The sequence below is a fragment of the Vipera ursinii genome (assembly GCF_947247035.1).
Source record: "Vipera ursinii genome assembly, chromosome: 1".
NCBI lineage: Eukaryota > Metazoa > Chordata > Lepidosauria > Squamata > Viperidae > Vipera > Vipera ursinii.
The window spans coordinates 52,915,106-52,937,582 of NC_139512.1; the positions used below are offsets into that span (position 1 = coordinate 52,915,106).

The window sequence follows — 22,477 nt, forward strand, 5'->3', positions numbered from 1 at the left end:
CTATTTTTTCTGCCTTAATATATTTTAGTCAGTCTTTAACTAACTTCAGTGTTTACAGATTCACTCCCATATAAAAATAAAATGATTATTCATGATTCCAGTTTTATTAATTCCAAATTTACCATTGAGATTTTGTGGATGACAAAAATAAAAAAACATATAACCACCTGGAAAAACCTTTACTAAATTAGAGGAGATGACAACATTTTTCTAAATAATCGGTGAGGGATACTGTTAAAAAAATCATTAAAAATTTAGATTCTTTCATCTTATGAGAACTGAAAAATTATTCAAAATATATTAGGGAATAACTCTCATTTAAAAGATAACTAATTATCTAAATAAAATTGCTATTATGAAAAGCTAAATCTGATATCCAATGTCCACTCATACAAAGGGACTTACTTTTCATCTGCAATTTTTCCTGGATTCACAGAATTTCAGAGCATGCATAAGCAGATTTAGGGAAGGAGGTGATAACTAAGAATTGATTTTTTTTCTAAATTATTACTTTCAAAAAGCCTAATTTTAAAAATAGCATATTCAGTTTACTCTTACTCACTGAAAAATCTATGGAAAAATTGTGATTACTGTACCTGCAAGTTCCTCTTTTGCTTTCTTTTCATCAGCTAACTTTGAATATATTTGATTCCTTTCTGTTTCCACAGATTTTACATGAGCATTTAGCTATACAATGAAGGAAGATAAACTAGGTAAGACCAATATGGCTAGAAAGAATACACTTGCACCTCTAGAACAAATATCATATTAATTGTAATTTATTTTCTGTTTGTACTGTAATTTACAAGTGCAGGGAACATTATCCAATGAAATGTGACCAATGTACCATTTTGTTTCTAAATATACTATTTAAAAATTAGGCTGAATCTAGAGTTCCAGTGAGAATTCCATTCTTGAAGGAGAGTGGAGGACAATGTTGGCAATTATAGCTCCTCCCAAAAGTCAACATCCTGACCTTCAATGTATAAAGTATTTTCCCATAGTCCAAATACCTTTTTTTTTACATGCTAATCTTTACAGATTTTTAAAATACTTAAAACCTTCACAGTATTATCAATTACCTTTGCGGCATAAATTAGCTTCTTTACTATTTCTTTTTCTGGAACATCTAATTAAAGAAATTGAGAGAAAAAGTAAAACTCAGAGAAATAATCTTGGATTTTACAAAAATAATACTAGCACTACAAATATTCTTTTTGTCCTATCTCTTAACATTTTAATGTGCCTTTAAACAGGAATGTGGAAGATAGCAAGGATTTATTTATTAAGCCTCTGAGAAGCAACAGAATTGCTCAGTTGGCTTTAACATTTTGTTACTTTATCCTTAAGATAAATGTAGCTGACCACCAAGTGGATGCTGCTGATGCTGCAATTTCTACTTAAGGAATTGGGGTGTGAGTGTGAGAGGAAAGGACATCCAAAGACTTACTTTTACTGTTGCTTTTAATCTTACTTCAAAGGATGATATTGAAAAAAACTATTCTGATCTTAACATCATGCAGCCCTGAGAAGTCCAGAATATACTAATATAAAGCATAGGCTATTCTCTACAAGCACGTATTATAATTTATTTCTTTTTGAAGACAAAGTCTATAATGACAGTGGTTTCTTATTTGAAATCTGAAAATATTTTTACCCAAGTGCTGCTCATTTTCTGTTTCATTCTCTATATCATTATCCTTGTAGTTGTCACCCACAGAATCATGCTCTCCTGTTGCATAGCTCCAGTCCTTCATCCTTAACAAGCAGTCTGTCAGAGACTAAGCAGTATTTTAGAATTAAAAAAGGGGGGGGAGGGAGAGAGAGAAAGTTAGTGTGAATGAATCTTAGACTCTATATTAAACAAATATTAAGGTAATATGTTTCATGCTCAAAACTACACTTTTATGGGTATTGTGAATCTTAATATGACAGCTTCTTCCGTGAGAGAAAAAAAGTCTTAAGGCACTACTGTGGCAAGTCAGGATCATGTAAACATTAGCAAAATTGGATTTACAGAATGTGAGGCAAATTTCAACTTCCATTCAATGATAATTTTAAAACAGAAGGCAAAACATGAAACCATTTTCTCCTTGTTAGGCATCACAAATCTCTAACTAGCAGTGGTTTATTTGATTTCTCAAAAGGCCACTTGCATTTAAGATCTATTGAATATGTTTTCTGAGAACAAACTCTGCAATATTTTTTGCTCAATGCTAAAAAATAAGAAATATGTGTACCTTGACTTGACTTTCTTTATTTTTAAGAGCTTCCTCTAGATTTGCTTGAGATGATTCATACATTTTTATCTGCTCATTTAGCTCAGTAAATCGTTCATTCCATCCTTCGGCTTCTTGTAATAACTAGAGAGGGAAGTTTGCAAAATCACTATATTATATCAAAGAAATGTGTTACAAACAAAAAACAAACTGAATAGCAAAAGCTGAATTAGAACTTAGAGACATTATGTTGCTCTTCTCTCCCCCCCACTCCCTTTTATGCACATGATCTTTCCACTTTCCACTGACCCAGTAATCCATCAGATGGTTATAAGTGGTTTCCCAAAGGGCTTTTTTCATCAGTACTGAATAAATTTATCTGCTAAAAAGCAAAGTCTCAAAATGTAATTACTTATAAGAGCAGAAGCTCTGTAAAAACTTCCTTTGGATGAATTTCTTCTTTTTGTACAATATTTAACAGTTTAAAGAATAAAAATCCAAGTATGTATAGAGTTAGTGAAAAGTACATACTTGCTTTTCACTTTCATGAAGATGTCTGTTTTCTTCTACTTCATCTTGCAAAGAGATCTTCAGTCTCTCTCTGTTAATTTCATATACTTTTAATGTGGTCTTGGCCTAAATGACACGGACATCACATTAAGCAGCATGCATTAATTAATTTATTCATTTAATATTTTTGTAGCACCTTCCTTAAAATAAGGAAGCTTAGCAGTAGCCTTCATTCTATGTATATGCCTGCTTATTAGGGCTTTCACACACCCCAGCGGCATTATTACAAAGTCAGCTTAATTGCCCCCAACAATCTGGGTCCTCATTTTACCTACCTCGGAAGGCTGGAAGGTTGAGTCAACCTTGAGCCTGGTGGGATGCGAACCTGCACTAATTGCAGGCAGCTGGTGTTACTTAAGGAGGCATTAGCCCAATGCTCCACCAAGGCTCTCATTGGCTATCATGTATTATATTGGGAATGGTCTTGAAAAATCAACCACAGAAAATGCAATTCTTCTGACTCATAAATACTTACTTTGCCTTTGACGGTATTTAAACAGTACCTTTCACATAAATCCCAAGAAATACTGGGATAAAAATTGTAGAAAGATTCCAAAGTAGTGCTAATATAGTTCTTGTTTTTCTTACTGGAAGACCTATTAGGCTACACTACTAAGGAACATACACAAATCTTTTTTTTCAAGCAAAGGAATATTGTACAACACTGTATTTTCATGACACAGGATTAAGCAATGGGTTCAGTTCTGAAAAGGAGATAAGAAACTTTGGATAACAAAAGGATGATCTTGGTCAAATTGATCTGAAGTACTAGACAATATATCAGAACATAAATAAAGCATTCTCATTTTTCCCCCAAAAAAATACCCAATTACTATCAAAACCAGACAACTAACTCCGGTAGTACTAAGGAGATTTAATCTATTTATGATAGTATTAAAACCTTGGATCCAGGCAATGCCAGGGAGATAAAATAAACCATTTTGGGGGTACATATCAAGTTCAGCTTTCCTGTCTAATCTTTTACATTAAAAAAAAATCTTTTTAAGTTAAGTAAGAAATTAACAAGTTGCCAAATATCAACTTCCAGAATCAGCTTTTTTTTCTAAGATGCCACTGGCTCCTCAATCAGCCATTTTTCCCTTTCTAGGAAAAAACAAGAACTTTGTCAAGTACACTGTTTTGACACATATGCCCACTTGCCTATACAAACATCAAGTTAAATATTGGCTTACTTCAGAGACTTGAAACTGGATAGATTTTGCTTCATTTTCTAAAGATGCCTTTTTTTTCTGTATTTCAGCCATCTACAAAAACATTAAACATTATTTTTTATAAAAGTTTCTTCAATGTGATTAATACTGCGAACTCAAAATGTCTGGGCACTGATTACCATGTAGTTTACCATTACATTTTTTCATCTGGGCATATTGTTCCAAAATTATTTTCAATTATTGTTAGGATGCCATATATGTTACATGAGTCAAGTCATTCTCTTAATCATCTTTTCACCTTTCCCTCTTTAATGTTTTAAATATTTGCATAAAAACAACAACCCAATACTCTGACTTGATAAATAGTAACTCCTCCATTTTCCAAAAGAAATGAATAATTCATTCTAGTCATAGAGATAACCAGATTTCATTGTTTTTAATATCGTGTGATACTTAATCCCACCACTTATCCATTCTCTTCCTAGCACAGTATTTTGGAGCCAACAGTCTTGAGCATAACACAGATAAATTCTGAGAAAATATTCATGGAATCAATCAAAAGTTTGTGAAATCATAGCACTATGTTGAAGACTAAAACTTATTCAAAATATTGTATTGTTATTTCTTTTTTCTAATCTTCAACTACCAAGTATCAAGAAATATTTGAAATTCTCTCTCACAAGCATAAGTAATTAAATTAAAATGTTTAAGAAATTGAATTATTAGACATTAAGAAATTAAAACAAAAGCAAAATTTTATATGCTATATATATATTCTTTGAAATGTATTTTACTTTTATTAAAATAAGCAAAACTGAATCAACCATGAGATATTATCCATTTTAAAAAAAATGAAAGAACAAGGTATTAATTTTAACATATAGCCAACTTTTATTATATTTTTTGCCTCAGAAAGTTTGCTTTGTATAGACTTACCAAATCATCCTGTTCCAATTGTTTAGATTTTTCTTCTTTCAATTCTTTTTCTAAGTGTTCTATTTCATTCTTGAGGGCCGAGTTTGAACTGTTCAGTTCTTCATACTCTATCTAAATTACCAAGTTTTAAAACATGCTGACATTCAGACATACATGTGAGCTAGAACATTAGAGTTACTAAAAACCTTTAGCTGGAATTAATCATCACAAATTAGGAGCAGCCCCATAAATAAAATATACCCTAATACAAATTTATCAAACTGTATATGGGTCATAAAAAATTAACTCAAGAATATCTAGTCAAATTCTCTAAGTTGACTCAAGGGTTATGTACAAGCTTGCTGTAGTACATAAAATCTGTAGTAAAACAGATTTTTAATATAAGGGAATATTAATAATCTATTTCCTGAACACCTATACATTATGGCCTAAGCTCCTTTACTTATTTGGAAATGGCTCAAATCTTTCCTCAATTTTATTTACTAGAAATGCTATAATTGTCAACATTTCAGATTCTACCTTTACACAAGAAAAACTTAACTTGATTATGCCGCTCAATCAAGGGGTCTTTAATAATGAGCATAGTATTTAGCAAATATCTGTATTATAAACTATCTTTAACTGTACTATGTGGGATTGGAATTCCACTTACTGAGCACAAATAAATACTAAGGGACTTTTGAATAAACCATCATAGTTACATTTGAACCAGAAACCAGAATACCCTGCAAGTGGTATTGTATCTTCCAATGTTACCTTAATATTTGAAGCAATGGTTGACTCTTGTAGAAAGCTGCTGTCTTTCAGAGTGTTTTCCAATTCTGCATACTAAAACAAGAACATCATGTTACATTTTAAACAAAGAAGGAAATAACAGCAGCACTTCTCACTTTGTTCCAATAGTTCAAAATAATTTGTTTTAATTCTTTATGATGACACATTGATCCAAAAGCAATCTGAGATTGCACAAATGAACAATTATTTAGCATAGAAACTATCAGTTTCTAATACATGCTCAGAAAAATTGGTTTAAAACTGTTTTAACATTTCAAGTTTAATTATTCTCAAGGCACTTACAGTATATGATATTGTACATGTTGAATAACTTTATTAAAATTATATGCCAGAGTTTCGAGAACAACATATTAAGGAAATATTGTAGTATTAAAACCAAATTTCAAATAAAAGAGTTAACTATTTTTAGATTCTTCAGGAACACTGCTCCTCCCACATCAAGATGGAAACAGAAACTGGCTTTGGCCTAGGCCACTCGGTGGTGAAGAGATTTATGGATCAGAATTGGAATACCTTGCTTGTTTCCATTCTTTTAAATTTCCTCAAGCCCAGAGAAGAGTTTAAAAAGAATCTGTCACTCTTTCTGGTGACATCACTGTAAGGTCTCCTGCTCTAGTCAGAGCAATCACCTTTTACCTCCAACTTAGTAGAGAAGTTGCTATTTCTGTGAATGGGATAACAAACTATTCATAGAGTCCTTTACACTCCTTTTGCTTATTTCAGTGGGGTTTCTTCCTTGTTAGTATGGTTAAACTCCAGTGTATTTATTTTGAGTTAAGATTTCTTAAACACAGGAAGTCATACCTTAAGAAATCTTGAAGTAGGGAAGAATGATAAAACTACACTTTCCATCCCTATCAAAAGACTTAACTTTCTATAAATAATCATTGTGCAGTAATTTCAATTAATGCTAAATTAGATTTGCTACAGTAGTTTTGCACATCCCTTTTAACAAAGAACAAGAATTTCAACCTTCTCACTTCACGGTTGTCACATTTATCCCAATTGTTGTGTTTTTAGATTAAATTTAATTAATCTATTTTTATTTTATGTTCAATAGTGTACAGTTCCACTGCCAAACTTTTTGCGGAACAGTATGATTTGACTTGTTTACTTCAAGTCAGTTCTGTGATTCCATTAAACTATCAAGCCCTTTCTAAGCTAAGGTAAAGATGCTAAATATCCATAGTAATTAACTTCTGACTTAAAGAAAATAAAATGTTTTCTTTCCTTTTCCTAGTAATTAATGATTTCCCCCTTTTTTCTTTTATCTCATTTGCACAACTTCATTAGGTAGGATAGCTAGGACAGCAATAAGAACACTCTTTAATAGACGTATTCCTTAGCAACAAAAATGCTGAAATGGAAAACAATATGCTTGTAGCCAAAAATATAATGTGTAAGAGTGTTTAATTCTCTCACAGCACATTACTGATTGCTCTGCCAAAAGGAATGAATTAATTAACATTAATCAGGTTTTGCTGATATCCTGATCCTGGGCCTTAATGAATATAAAATGTTAAGTCTCTTTTGTTATTTTGTCCTGTATTTGACAGGATAAGGAATATAAACAATTTAAGAAGGACTTTCCCTCAGATTTTGTTATCATAATTTCTAATTGCATCTTGTCTATAATAGAATCCATTTTAATCAATGAATTCTAATCCATTTATGACTCATTAAATCAAAAATTTTCCTATAAGTTTTACATCAGAAAGACACATAAAATCAAATTTACTTTCAGGGACAACCCTTATTTTACAAAAAAAGGCGTAATTATATCATCAAATTTGGCTATTTTTGCTAACAAGTTCTGATAGTGAACCCCATAAATTGCCTATCCTTCCATACCTATTTGCTCACATTTGAAATAACTGAAATTACCTCTTTTTTGTGGAGACTGAGTTTATCCATTAATTTACATCGCTCTTCAATTAGTTCAGCAATGTTATTGGCAAGCTGCTTCTCTCTTTCTAAAAAGAGAGAGAGAGATAGAGATGAGTATTATAAGCTTTAAACAGAAAATGACTCCAACACAATCTACAAAATCTAACCCATAGAAAATAAATTAACTTACCAACATAAAGTCTACTTTTAACCTGCAAATAAACAAGAGCAAATATTGCAATTTGTTTACAATATCTGATGAGATTGAAATTCAATTTTCAATTTAAGTCTTAAGATTAGTGTAGCATAATAAAAAAATAAAGTAGATTTTTGGGGTTGAATCAAACATAACATAAATACCTTACACTAATCCAGATAAAATATCTAAAATAGGTGGAATAATAGTATTTTCTTAGAATGCTTTTTCTTCAATCATAAGACATTAGCTGAAATAAAACAAGATTAAAGGTAACCACATTCACCTAAATAGCTAAGATTTTTAACTTGATTAGTCTCAAGCACAGTGAATAGTAGTGAAAGTAAATACCTTAAGTAATGTTAGATAGACTTATCAAAGAAGAAAACATATTATTTTTGATAACCAGACCTCTTTTGCTCCCAAGTAGGCGAGTGGCCATTGACTTGTATTGAATTGTGCCTGAGCAGCCCCCATTTCCACGATTCCACCTCTCATAGTATATAGAGAAGTTGGGGGAGTTAAAGTGGGCTAAGAAATGCCTAGAGTATTGCTGGCAAATGAAAGGGAGTGAAGATGATCAAACATGAGCTATAGTAATCATTAGAGCCTATCTTGTGTGGCAATGGTGGGAAACAATTATTTCTTTGTCCCTATTGCATTTGCAGATAGTCGCCTAGCGGCCCTATTTTGAATAACAAGGTCCCTCCCTGAAATGAACAATATTGTGTCTTACTTGCAGGGTTGCTCTGAGAAATATGCTCGGTACTTAGCGGATAAAGTTGCTTCCATTCATTTTTTGTTGAACTTTAAGCCAGTACAACTAGAGGTTATAGGAATGAAGTCTTGCAAGGGTATTTGGGGGATGGGGGGGTTGGTCCTGATGCATTGGAGGAAGTAGACACAGCTCTTGTGGCAAGTTCTGTGTTAGATCAGTGTCCCTCCTGATTAGTTAAGGGTGCCTGGGAGGGGACCAATAACTCTTTGAAGGAGGGAATGGTTCCTTTGGTTCTTAAAGAGGCAGTGGTGTGTCTTCTCCTGAAAGGGCCATCACTTGACCCAAGTAGTCTAGACAGCTTTTGTCCAGTATCCAATCTCCTCTTTTGCAGGAAGGTGGTGGTTTTCATAGGTTTTTCGCAAGGCCATGAAGACTTGTTTATGTGCCCTAAGTCTATTAATATACAAGAATAAGCTTAACGTCCCTGATAACCACGATGAGGTGGTCACTGACCTTGAGCCAGACATCCTAGAATGTGAAGTGAAGTGGGCCTTAGAAAAACTGAGCAACAACAAAGCTAGTGGAGGTGACAGTATTCCAGCTGAGCTATTCAGCATCTTAAAAGACGATGCAGTAAAGGCACTATACTCAATTTGCCAGCAAATTTGGAAAACTCAACAGTGGCCACAGGATTGGAGAAGATCAGTTTACATTCCAATTCCAAAGGAAGGCAGTACCAAAGAATGTTCAAACTATAGCACCACTGCACTCATTTCACATGCTAGTAAAGTTATGCTTAAAATCCTACAAGCTAGATTCCAGCAGTATGTGGATCGAGAACTACCAGAAGTACAGGCAGGATTTCGAAGAGGCAGAGGAATTGCCAACATACACTGGATCATGGAGAAAGCTAGGGAGTTCCTGAAAAACATCTACTTCTGCTTCATTGAATATGCTAAAGCCTTTGTGTGGATCACAACAAACTGTGGCAAGTTCTTAAAAGGGCCAAGTTTGAAGACCCCTGATCTATATATATAGTATCACTTGATACTATATATATTTTGTACTGTCTAATTGTCTTAATTTTTAAAATTATTCTGTTTTATGAGACTCACTTGTTGAGATGGGCGGCTATAGAAATCAAAAAATAAAAATACATTGGCTCAAAATTGCAAGCATTTCCCAAATGGAGGCAATTTTGAAATGTTGCAAAGTTTTCTCATAGCTTATTTGTTGTATTATTTTGAAAATATATAAGCAAAGAGTAAACTAAATTTTGTATAATGCTTTAGATTACAAGGGGATGTTTACTAAAATATTTAAATAGGACAAGGATTTTACCAAAAATTAGTTTAAGAAGAAAAAAAAAGTGTTTATTATAAGTTACATTTTGCAAAGTGCTGTTCTTATATAATTACAAATCACAAAATTAGATTTTAAAATGTCAAATTATGCTGTTAAATATTCCAAATGAAAAGAAGTTTAGTCAAAGAAAATAAAATTTGCTAAATTTATTAAGCTTAAAAATCTCAAAATTTATTAAGCTTAATTTTATTTTAAAAATATTTCCAATATAAACTTTATATATTGATTGAAAAGAGGATCCTCCTCCTGAATCTATATAGCAATTTAGGATTATAGTCTTTAACATGACTATCCATGAGTTGACCTACTGGTATATAAGCATGCATAGAAACATGATATAAAAATCTACTTTAACTAGATGCTTAGCAGAATGATTTTACAGCATTCCAATTTAATGCCTTATTGCATACTTACTGACTTATACATCCTGCATAAGAACAGTAAAACAGTAAAAATGGCAACAATTATAATTTCCCATGAAAAACCAAAGAGTTCTGGACCAGGTCTCATATTTTCAGGAAGTGATGACACAACCTTTAAAGAAGGAAAACAAAGTTAAAGCCTGACAGAACAATTTTTAACAGAATTTCCATATTTTGATCATATTAATTCATAATCACTGCATTTAATAAAATGTTCCCCAGGTAAAATGCATAATGAACATAAAAGGGAAAAGGGGATACTTACATTACATTAATCAGGGCAATTGCACATATAAATGCCAAATACTATTCATCAATTGAGTTATCAGTATTTACTTTTCTTCCTTTTCTGGAAGTGACTACAGTATTATCAGAAAGTCTGTATTTTAGATTTGTTGAATAAATGCTAGCAAATAAGACACATATTAGTCACTTAATCATATTGTGGAGTAAGTGAAATTTGACCTGACCTAATATTTCTTTACTCCAATATAAATCTACTAGGAGCTTGCAGATAAGTGTGCAAAAAAGGACTATGGCCATAAAGGACTATGGTCATAAACAGTAATTCTGAACAACTTTAGCAAATAAATCAAATTAAAAGGTAAAGGTAAAGGTTAATCTGCTTCAACCTTTTGTTACAAATGATGCCCAGAAAACTTTATAGACAAAATGAGAAATATAGCTATGAAAATTAGCATTATAAATTTGTCTATTTTTAGTGCTCCAATCAGAGCTAAGGGCAAATGCTAAATAATGAATGATGCTAAGGAGAATTCTGCTAGATGCCTGAAACCAAGGATTTGGCTGATAACTGAAATCAGTATGTGGAATTCAGCCTCTAATCACAATATATTACATTGGAGGTCTCTTTGCTCATCAGGGCTGTCAAGTAACATTGTTGTACTGCTGTAACTCACAATTGACTTCAGTACAGAAGCTGGGCAAAGGCTGTTCTGACTACAGCGTCTACCTGCTGATCTAGCAGGTACTATGAGATGAGAAAAACTTCCAAAGTGTGCACCTGCTCCTTCATATGTTCAGATCCATATGGAATGAGGGATAGAACTAATCTGGAGCCAGAGGACTTCTATACAAACACCAAATCCATCTTGCTAAGATTCAACTTTAGCCCATGTGTCTCATCCAGTTCCCCCCAGTTTCTAAGTGCTTGTTCAGTACTTCCATCCATCTACTGTTTGGTCCAGGGTGAAGGTAAACTGATGACACCTCAACCCAATCTGGCAAATGATTGCACCCAGATTTTTTTAAAAAAAGAAGGGAAGAGGCCTCAACTCTTCTTCCCCCAATTTGAAATGCCTACTCAGAAAGAGTAGAACCAATGCAAAATATTTTCTCCAACTATTGCAAGCAGTCCAGAAGGATACTGCAATTAATGGCATTGAACCCCACTAACAAATCCAGTAGGAGCTGAAGAACCACTATGTCTCCATTCAGGTCCTGCCACTGATCATCAACAAAAGTGACAGGTATGGTTTCCTTGTTTTATATATATAATCAGAATACACATGTACAAATCCTGATTTTACAGATACAGCTAATTAATGTTTTATTAGTTACACAGTAATTCCTGCAGATTTTATGCCAAGTAAATTATAATCCCCACCTCAACACAAAATTACAGTATGTTGAAAGACAAATCTTTATGCAATTTGGAGATTTGGAAACTGTCCAACTCCCAAAAGATTGAGTAGTTTACCAAAAAACCCCATGCAATCTGGAACAATGCAATGGTTAAGCATATCCCAGAGGAGCTAAAACTAGCAAAAATTTGGTATCCATGCTAACCCAAGCCAGAGACCACAGTTTTAACAACCACCAGAAAACTATAGAGTGGGAGCAATGAGCAGGAGGATGTCACTCCAGAGGGCATCTACTGCAACAGAGTAGACACACACTGCCTAGGTCTTGATAAATGTTGTTGTTTCACTAAAGGAATCCGAAGCATGATTACTCTGCTCAATTGCTCTGGCTGGTTAGAAAAAAATGATATCTCAAATAACAATGTCTTGAACCTGGACCTTGTTATCTATTCTCAATACAATTCAAACATTCAAGTTTCATGAACAACATTTGTGCAAAGGTCTGATTTATAATACCTGTTTCAGCTATAAATCATGCCCAGCATTGTCTTAACCTGATTGTCCTCCAGATATTCTGGACTTCGGTTCTCATCACTAATTTTCAAAAGCCATCAGCCTCAGCAAATTATTGGGTCTTGGTAACATGGTGTGTATGACTAAACTAAAGGCAGGAGCAATTCTATAGACCTGCAAAGAATTTCAGAGGCTGATTTTTTCTATTTTTCTAGCAAGAATAACGTGCCTTTATCTACAATTCATTACACCAAGCTTTAAGTGATGTGGAAGTTTCATCCGAGTTACTGCCTTATGCAACTATTGAAAGAACAGGACTTAAGACAACCAGGGACATTTTACCCTAGTTTTGGAGGCTTCATTTGAATCTGCTCTTTATCACAGAAACCAGAAGCAGCAACAGCAGAATATGAGGAAATTTCCTTATCGTTGCAGAACAACGGCCATCGTCTCATATGAGGAACTGGGGCTGCGCGATGTTGAAAGCTGCAGCACACAGCCACATATCTTTTGCGTACTCCTGCTCCTAGAAATTAGGTGTCTGCTAGGAGTTGCGCCAAACCCCGGGGAACTCGGGAGGTTAGCTCCGGCCAAGGGCCGATCGACCCTCGTTCCAGATTGCTTCACCAGCGGCCCCATCTGTCCCCACACTCACGCTCCAAGCACTTTTCAAGGCCAACCCACAGTAGTGCTGAACGCAGCCCCTCAAACCCAGCCCGAAAATCCCGGCGACAGCACCCTCCGGACTGCCCCCAGCAACGGCGACATTAAAAGACGCTGCCATCTTACTGCATCAGCTGCGATTCTAGCAAAGAAGCCCCGATAGCGCTGCCAGCGCCGCCTCTTCCTGTCTCGGACGGCTATCAGAATGTACCATTGGCAGCGCCGGGGAGAGGAAGAAACCATGTCTGTGGGAAGGGGTGGAGACCAGCAGATACAAAGCAATCCTCAACTTGTCAACAAACAATTACCCCCAAAGAAGTAGTACGCAGGAGACGGCGAAGTACCAGACTAGCCCAGAAGGTGGTATTTATGATCCTTCGGTATATTTCCTTCTCCGAAGGGCTAACCCAGGGGTAGGCAACCTCGGCTCTTTTATGACTCATGGACTTCAACTCCCAGAATTCCTGAGTCAGCATAGCTGACTCAGGAATTCTGGGAGTTGAAGTCCATGAGTCATAAAAGAGCCGAGGTTGCCTACCCCTGGACTAACCTCTACTACTTGACGCAGATTAATATTGGAAGTATCGCATAAATTCGCATTCCCTTGCCTCTGATAAAACGTGGCCCTATTTTTTTTTAATGGGGAATCTCTAAATTATTAATTTGAGTTGAAGCTCTGTTATCCGTGACTCGACACGGATGCATATTGATTCTAGCATCCACACGCACGATACCATGAAGACAATGCAGTCAGTACTCGGCCAATAAACGAAGATAGGGACTGCCGCTGTATCTGCTAAGGCAGTGTTTCTCAACCATGACAAATTTAAGAACTATGGAGCTCAAAACTCAGAATATCTCTAGTCAGCATGTTGACTGGGGAATTCTGGGAGCTGAAGTTCAAACTTCTTAAAATGGGCAAGGTTGAGAAATTATGTGCTAAGGCAGACTTTGAACATTTCTTGACATGTTCTTGCAAGGCAGTGATGTATTTTAGTCATTCCGAAGACAGTTTATTCTCTTGTCTAAAATCACTTTACCATATTGTTAATAGATTGGGTTCTTTCTGGAAATTATATAGTTTTCAGAAATAGTATTTGTAGTTACATAATATGCTATAACACCATAAAATAATTTATATATAGTATATCTCAAATGATTTTTAGAAGAAGTGTTAATTGTAACATCTTTTAAGTTTAATAAAATATAAGAATGCTGATGCTATAAAACTGAAGATCTTTTAACCAGTTATGACAGAATGTCAACATGTCTTTAGATCAGATACTTCCATTTAAATCTGAAGAATTGGAAGGCATAAGCTCTTTGTATGAGGTAAGATGATATCTTTAAATGCATTGTTTTCTTTAATGCTCTGCTAACATAATCAAGATTTTTTTTCACACCCAAAAAAGAAACCAACACTTCATACTCTAACATTAGAGGATAGATATAATAGAAAAATTAATTGAAGCAACCTCCCGCCACTCACAAATTGAAAAAAAGATTTAAAAAAACAGTAAAATATGTGGTATAATGACTATGTGGCAGTCCAACAGGTTAGTATCTTTTACATCAAAAAAATCAAAATCTCATCTTCCATTATAAACTTTAACTATATCACAAACCTCTTTTCCCATTTGTAGAATGGGAAGTGTAACTATAAGATGCTATAAAAGCTTAAATTGTTTCTAATTTTTTAGAAGCTCATAATCCAGATGATAAGATCTTAGTAATAGCTTCCAAATGGACAGGAGATTCTCCCCTGATTTTAATGCTTTTAATGCAAGGGGGTGCAAAAGGGAAGTTTATGACAAACAATCTTTTAGTTTATCACTGTAGTATACTATAATTGGAAAATATAGAATTATATATTTATAGCAAATATTTTAATGTATATTAGCAGAGAGGTTTCATAGTACTGTTCTACTACCCTCCCCCAACCTGCAAGTAAAACATTTAGATTTATGACAGTGTTGGAAAAAACAGATGATCAGATTGACAATTCTTGAAATAGACAAGCTGATCTGCAACAATAATGCATATATCCTCCTTACATGGCAACGCTAGTTCATAACTATTCCTTTTTACATGATTGCTAATGTATTACAATGCCAAATTTGCAGGTTTCATTCCTAAGCATACTTACTGAAAACTTACTGAAAAAGATCCATTGGATTTGAATTTTACTTCTAAATTAGGGCTATTTAAGAAGAATGGAGTGAGGCTGTGTAGGGAAAACTGTTGTCCCTGCCAGAATTTTGAGTCCTTTAATTTCCAACAGGCAATTTAAATTCATACATTTTGCAAAGTACATTGAAATTATAAGATGGAATTATTATAATTATGTATATTCCTTTGTCATTTTATCCCAAGGAGTTTGGGCAGACTATGGATAGTACTAATTTTTAAATTTGATCCTGACAATATTTTTAATAAAATTTGGGACTTCAAACATGGTACTTATGTCACATTATACACAGCTCTGTGCCCATGTGATCATAAAGCATCATTCTACGCTGAATAATTTTTCTGACTTTGTTGTGGAAGAAAGGAACTGCTGGGAATTAATTCTGCAGCTGTAATTTGAGCGCTGGTGTTACCAATCTCAGGAATTCTCACTTCCTGGTCTGTCCCTTCTCCATAATTGCTAAGCTATGTTATTCTTGCACAGTCCTTTTAAATTACCCTAATTTCCCCCCATTCTTTTTGTTCCTGTTTGACACGGATGTGAGTGGGAAAAATCAGAGTAGAAATGCAGTGCAAAATGAGGTTCCTCTGTTTTTGGATACAAGAAGAAAGGTGTCTTGCTGTCATGGCCCCATCGGAAGAGGAGGAGGAGTTGGAACTGGGACCTCCGACATCTCCCTTGCAGTGTCTGGAGAGGCCAGGGGGCTGAGGATGATGCTGTCCAAGGCCCCTCAGGCATTGGGGGAGGTGGTTGCTACTGGATGGAGAGCTGCCTGCCCTCACAGACATGGGGGAGGATCAGCTGCAGACAGGCAGTGGTGCTGAGAGGCAGCAGATCCCCTCCGATGAGGAACAGCTGCCTCCTCCACCTGATCTAAGGGCACAGAGAGTAGAGGTGGCAAGCTCAAAGAAGGTCTGCAAGGCTGCTGGGGAAAAGGTTACTCCTCACAAGGAACACCTGGCATGAATTAAGCAGAAGCTAAGGGAGATTGTCTTTGTCGGGAACAATACACTCCCCTGGCTTTGGAAAAACTCGAGCCTTGACTCGTGTTTCTGCCTCTGCCTTGTCTTATTCCTTTGCCTGGTGGAGTTACCTTTTGCCTTGTGGACTTGCCACTTGCCTGTGGACCTTGTCCTGTGGACCTTGGCCCCTTGAGCTTGCACTTTCTCTTTGGAGTTCCTGTCTGCTTTTGTGAATGTTGTTGTTTTTTTTTTGCTTGCTGGCTTTGGTTTGTGGGACTGAGGGTATCTATCTTCAGGGAAATATGAAAGTATGAAAGCCTTACCGGCAGTTGTAGGACTTTTTGTTGTGGAATTTAACAGACCAATAAAAGACTCTATCAAAGCCTGACTCTGCCTAGGCCAGGGCTTTTCAACCAGTGGTAAGGGTACCACCTGTGGTACATTGGCACCTGGCAGGTGGTACGCAACCACCCTAGAAAAGTAGTGGGGGAGGGGAATGAGCTGAACCAGTGGCAGCACTACACAAACCTGAGCAAGAGATGGCTGGAGCTGTAGAGCTGTCAGGCTCAGAGGAAGCGCCAGGATCAACGCTTCGTTGGGGCTGTCAGGGCTCAGTGGAAATGCCAAGATCAGCACCAGGCTCCAGCTGTAGCTCGGCGCTGATCCTGGTGCTTCCACTGAGCCCTGAAGAAGCACCAATCAGCTGAAAAGCAGCACTGATCCTGGCACTTCTGCTGAGCCCAGAAGAAGCACCGATCAGCTGGAATGTTGTAGCATCTCCAGGGTCTTGTGATTTACATTCAGATGCTTGGCAACTGATTCATATTTATGACAGTCACAGTGTCCCAGGGTCATGTGAAGTGACCAAAATCTGCTGCAACCACCCAGCAGAGAGGGGGGAGGGGGTAATAAAAACCAAACACCTCACCCCACCTCACCTGCTGCCAACCCTCAACAGAAATGCTCACAGCAATGAAAACCTTGAACAGGAGGAAGAGCACTGCTGGGCGGGCAGGCAGTTGTCTTGCTTGGGTGTGGCTCGGGAGGCACTTTTTTCAGTGCCATTGTAACCTCGAACAGTCACTAAGCAAACTGTTGTAAGTCGAAGACTACCTGTACTTCATCACTTTTTTCCTTTTTTTTTTTTAAGTCCTCAAGTTTTTGACACCTTGCTAGGCAACTGGTGGTACTTGGATATTGCCATATCCTAAAAGTGGTACAATGAGTGAAAAGGTTGAAAAGCCCTGGCCTACGTGACCTGCGTCATAACAGTTGCCTTATGATACCAAACACTAAAAGCTGTCCAACATAAATTATTTACGTTTAGTTTACTTAAAGTGGAATATGTTAATTATAATTTGAATTGTAGTTCAGCTCCATAAGACAAACTATATCTACCTTTAACCTATCTTGAAAAATATAAGCTTAAAAGGCATTACGCGCAACACTTTAAATGCTGAAGAAATATTTTTAAAAAGTGCAGTACATGGACTGCAAAAATCTTGACAAACATTAGAGAACAATAGAGAGCCAGAACATTATGTGTCTCTTTGCTGATCTCTATTTGTCCAGATTTTTTCATCCTAGACATGGTAGCCATACTACATTTTTTTATGATTAGCATGAGAAAGTAGACTCATATTAAAGAAACGTACCTTTTTACCTATCGATATCGTAGATGAAAAAATAGAAGTTATAATGGCATAGAGTTTGTTCAAATCTGGGGTTATCTGGAGTAGCCATTCATTTTCTATTTCATGTACAAGAAAAAGAAAAAACACATTATCTTCTTTACAGATGAAATATTCTTTAAAATCTGGTCTTTTAATATTTAGATTAAGTTTGCTTACCATTAATGATACAACTTTGATTCATTAGATTGTTCTCTTGTACTTCTTTGACATCCTGTTGATCTAGATAACTTTTTCCTGAAGCATTTGGCTTTTTCTTAGTATTTGTGGGACGTGGATTTTTTTCAGAATACTGATCATTCTTAGCTTCCTTATTTGAATTCAGAGGGTTTTTTTCTTTGAGACCATTGCCAGGTAATCTCCCTTTATCTGCAAAGAATTACATATTATACATATTATACATTTTAGCTGATTGTATTCTTGCATCATTATCTTACATCTTGAAAAAATATGGGCTTTCCTCTTCCACAATTTTCTGGCTGAAAGCTAACAAGAAAATAATTTAGAAACATAGAATTTTATTATTAGAATTTATGCTAAATTGCTAAAATTTGCCACCCAGAGTCATCTCAAGGTGAGATGGGTGACAAATAAGTTTAAAAACTATATAAATAAAATTATATATGAAAGCAGCAGTCCTCTATCCATTTACTTGGGTACTGAGGAATTTCGGATTGAACATTTATTGAATGTGCTGTAGAGTATCAGATAACCATTTAAATTTCAACAACTAAGTAAATTGTAACCATACACACAGACTTACAGATATCTTTGAACCTTGAGTGGGAGGAGGTTGGAATTAACAAACATGGGATAGATTAGGTAGTTCTTTCTATTTTTCACCTGATCCTCCACTTAACTGTTTTTTTAATCCGTTATTGTGATAGAAATAATTTTGGTTAATTAAGTTTGCCATGAATCTGGATTCACAATTCACGCTATGAAACTATTTAATCAGAATATATAACCACAGTTGGGCTTGCTCGATATGTTAAGATTCATCATTTACAAACAAAATGACTAGGTCCACATGTTATGCTCAACCCAGCACAAGCAAATTACATTTGGGTTTATTTTGTATTTATTTAACAATATTTAGAGCACCATTTTTCCTCAGTAATGAACAACAAGCACCTAGAATAATGACATGATTTCCAAGGATCCCCCAGAATCAGAATTGATTTTTGAGGGAAGATCCTTGGGGACTAAGGAATAAGGAAGAGATATAAAATCCATATAAGCAAAACATCCCTAATACTGTAATTGTTAGAGTCCAGGCCATTATCACTATCAAGACATGTAAAGGTAAAGGTAAAGGTTCCCTCACACATGTGTGCTAGTTGTTTCCGACTCTAGGGGCCAGTGCTCATCTCCGTTTCAAAGCCGAAGAGCCAGCGCTTGTCCGAGGACATCTCTGTGGTCATGTGGCCAGCATGACTAGACGCCAAAGGCGCACAGAACGCTGTTACCTTCCCACCGTAGTGGTCCCTATTTTTCTACTTGCATTTTTTTTACATGCTTTCGAACTGCTAGGTTGGCAGAAGCTGGGACGAATAACAGGCGCTCACTCTGTTACGTGGCACTCGGGATTCGACCCGCCAAACTGCCGACCTTCTGATCGACAAGCTCAGCGTCCTAACCCACTGAGCCACCACGTCCCTATCAAGACATTTAGAAGGTCCTAAAAATCAGGGGGAAAAATCGAGTATAACAATAGCTATTATTTAGCAGGCTTATGAATATAAAATATGCCTTATTTAAAAAGAAAGAAAATTAAAATAAGGATTTTCAGACTTATGGAATGATTCTAAAATCTAGAGCATTCCACTTGAATTGTTCATATTTGGAAATCTTTTTATCTTCTGTTCATTACGATGACAGGAAATGTATTAGAGTTCTGATTTCCAGACTGATGCAGAAGAATTAAGTGTAGTGTTCTTTTCTAATATATTCAATCAGTTAAAATCCAAATGTTTAAGAACTACAATGAGTTTAATAGTCCAAGTCATGTATAAATGATACATCTACTTATATTGTGGAAATATTGCACTTTTTCTAATGATTGAAAACATCCATTTGTTTTTTATTTTAAATCACATTGCTTCATCCAAAATAAAACTACACTTAGGAGTAGGTTATTATCTTGAAGTTCTGTCAGTGTAAACGAGCTATCAATTTTTTGTTGCATTCTGCCTAAAAAACACACCAGACAGGCTCTTTGCTTTCTTCAAAAGCAAAAATTTTCAGGATTTTTTATTTATCTACTGTTATTAACAAAACAGTGTCCTAGTACCTGTCTTTTGGCTTCCACAGTTGTTTCTGATGTCCCACATAAGAGTTTGGACTTCTGGCAATAAATGCATTTTGGTCTTCATACACTTCTCATGCCCAATATTTAATTTATGTTTATGCTCCACCAAAGTTGTTGTTTGTTTCCTTCTCTTGTAAATTTCTTCAAATGGAGAAATGGAGGTGTTGTACTGAAGCTTCTCAAACTCTTGCTGTAGGTGCTGCAATTCATCTACACAAATATTTCCTTGAACAATCTTTTTTGATTCCTCAACTAGCTTTAAATTAAATTCCTGGACTCTTCTGGAGGAGCAGGCACCTTTCCAATCTGAGCCTGCATTAGTTATCAATTTACCATTTTGAATTGCATTCTGGAAAACAGACTCTGTTTCCAGAATTCCAGTGTTTCTGTTATCATTTTCTGAATCTGCACTAACAGTTTTTCCCCATTGGATTACTTTATTATTAAAATAACAAAAAGCATTCACATCCTGACATTCATATTTTGTTTGTTCATGGGCATGTTTCACCTTATGTCTCTCTGCTTTAATATTTTTATTAGTTTCATGTTTTGTGAAATAATCATTATCATTAATTTTTTGATATATCTTTTCAAAATAATATGAAGTTTTATCAAAAATATTGCTTATAACATTTTGCCCTATATTAAAACTTCTCCCATTTTTGTTCATATGCACTACGTTTTTCTCACTTTTCTCATCTGTCTGGCTCATCTTTTCTGGCTTAACTTTTTCATGCCCATAAATAAATAGTTTATCTACATGGTGTAAGTTTTTAAAACAAACTGTGTTGTCTTGTGTAAATATTTCATTATCAGGATTAACAACCAAATGGTGTCTGGTTAAACTACCTTTCGTGCACATAGGGGTGCGATCTATAATATGATTTACAGACTCAAGATGATGGGGGATCTCATCTGAGGAAAATTTGCTAGGATTAATCCTAAGACCTGATTTGGAACCTTCCTTCTGAATATCTAAATGTTGCACTAGATCTTCACTGGCAATGGTGTCTGCTAGACCATGTTTTTTAAGAAGTAAATTATTATAGTCTGTGATTAAACTGCATTTAGTTTTCTTCTGAGATGCTACTACAGATAACATTAGTGGTACTATTTCTTGCTGAAATTCCGGTTCGGTATCTCCAGTATTTAAAATGCCATCTTTTTGTTTATGTTGAGCTAAAATTTTAAACTCCTTCTCTTCTAAATTAGGTGTTAAATATGTTTTTGTGGTATATTCTACTTGATTTATATGCTTTATATCAGGCCTTGTACTCTTTATAATGCTTTTCTCGCTACCTGATTGATCAACCTGAGAAACTAAAACCTTTTGCTCACTTTTTAATTCTTTTTTATCTTCTTTTGAATATATTAGACTTTCATGCATGTGTGGTAAATACATACTTTTCTTAGAAAAAGCATGAAAATCAGGATAATGTGAGAGAGTTTGTTCTTGGGGAGCATAATTTTCAATAGTTTTTGCTACTGAAGAAATATCACAACTTTGAGCACTATCAGAATATTCTTCCATTGTTTCTGAACTGTTTACTTCATTGATTCTTTCACCTATCTGCATTTGTGCATCCTGAAAGTATTTCTTTGGCACATTGTGTGTGACAAAATTCAAATTATGTTTGACATGTCCATAAAATTCTTTTTCACATTGAAGCAATTCTTGACCTGCAGTGACCGGAGATAGCCCTTGCTGCTTTAATTTATTTGGATACTTTTCAGTTTTTCGCATCTTTGTGCTATCTTGTTGACTGTCAACAGTCAATTGCAAAATTTGTTTTGAAGCATGAATTTGCACTTTTGCTCTATTTTGAGAAAACTGAATCATACTTTCTTTAGTTATACTTTTGTTCCATTGATAGTCTTTATTATAACTTACGGAAAAAATGTTCACGGTACCAGGTGACATGCTTGCTACATTCTTCACCTCAACAAATTCATTTTCTTTATAAGAATCTGTAACACCTTCTTCTGTATCATTGTTTGTATATTTTTCTGAATACAAACAGATCAATGGATCTGAAATATCAGTTTCCTTCATAACATCAGTGTAGCATATGGCAGGTATACTTTCATTCAAACCTTCTAAGTTTAAATGTTTAATTTTGTTTATATATTGTTTTCTAGATAAGGAAACTCTCTTCATAGATTTATACTGTTTTGTTGATCTTTGCAGATTGAGTTGTAATTCTGAGGTTTTATGTGGTTTGTCAAAGTTTTTATCACATGTTATTTGATCCTGGAATAAACGTT

General features: G+C 35.2%; 1 protein-coding gene across 7 annotated transcripts in view; it reads right to left on the minus strand.

The window, feature by feature from the left end:
* MIA2 (MIA SH3 domain ER export factor 2) overlaps window positions 1-13,430 on the minus strand; it is a 32,837-nt gene extending 19,407 nt beyond the window's left edge. For 2 of the 7 annotated variants that reach the window (XM_083360923.1, XM_083360918.1), the window contains exons 1-12: window positions 13,179-13,197; window positions 10,273-10,392; window positions 7,770-7,791; window positions 7,577-7,665; window positions 5,654-5,725; window positions 4,898-5,008; window positions 3,983-4,054; window positions 2,751-2,855; window positions 2,241-2,363; window positions 1,658-1,781; window positions 1,083-1,129; window positions 597-687 (exon numbers count right to left, since the gene is read on the minus strand). In XM_083360923.1, the coding sequence (XP_083217049.1) occupies window positions 597-687; window positions 1,083-1,129; window positions 1,658-1,781; window positions 2,241-2,363; window positions 2,751-2,855; window positions 3,983-4,054; window positions 4,898-5,008; window positions 5,654-5,725; window positions 7,577-7,665; window positions 7,770-7,791; window positions 10,273-10,392; window positions 13,179-13,181 (979 nt within the window). In that variant the 5' untranslated portion in view covers window positions 13,182-13,197. The other 5 variants (XM_083360922.1, XM_083360919.1, XM_083360920.1 and 2 more) reach the window with 5 other exon arrangements.
* Between the last annotated feature and the right edge of the window lie 9,047 nt (window positions 13,431-22,477).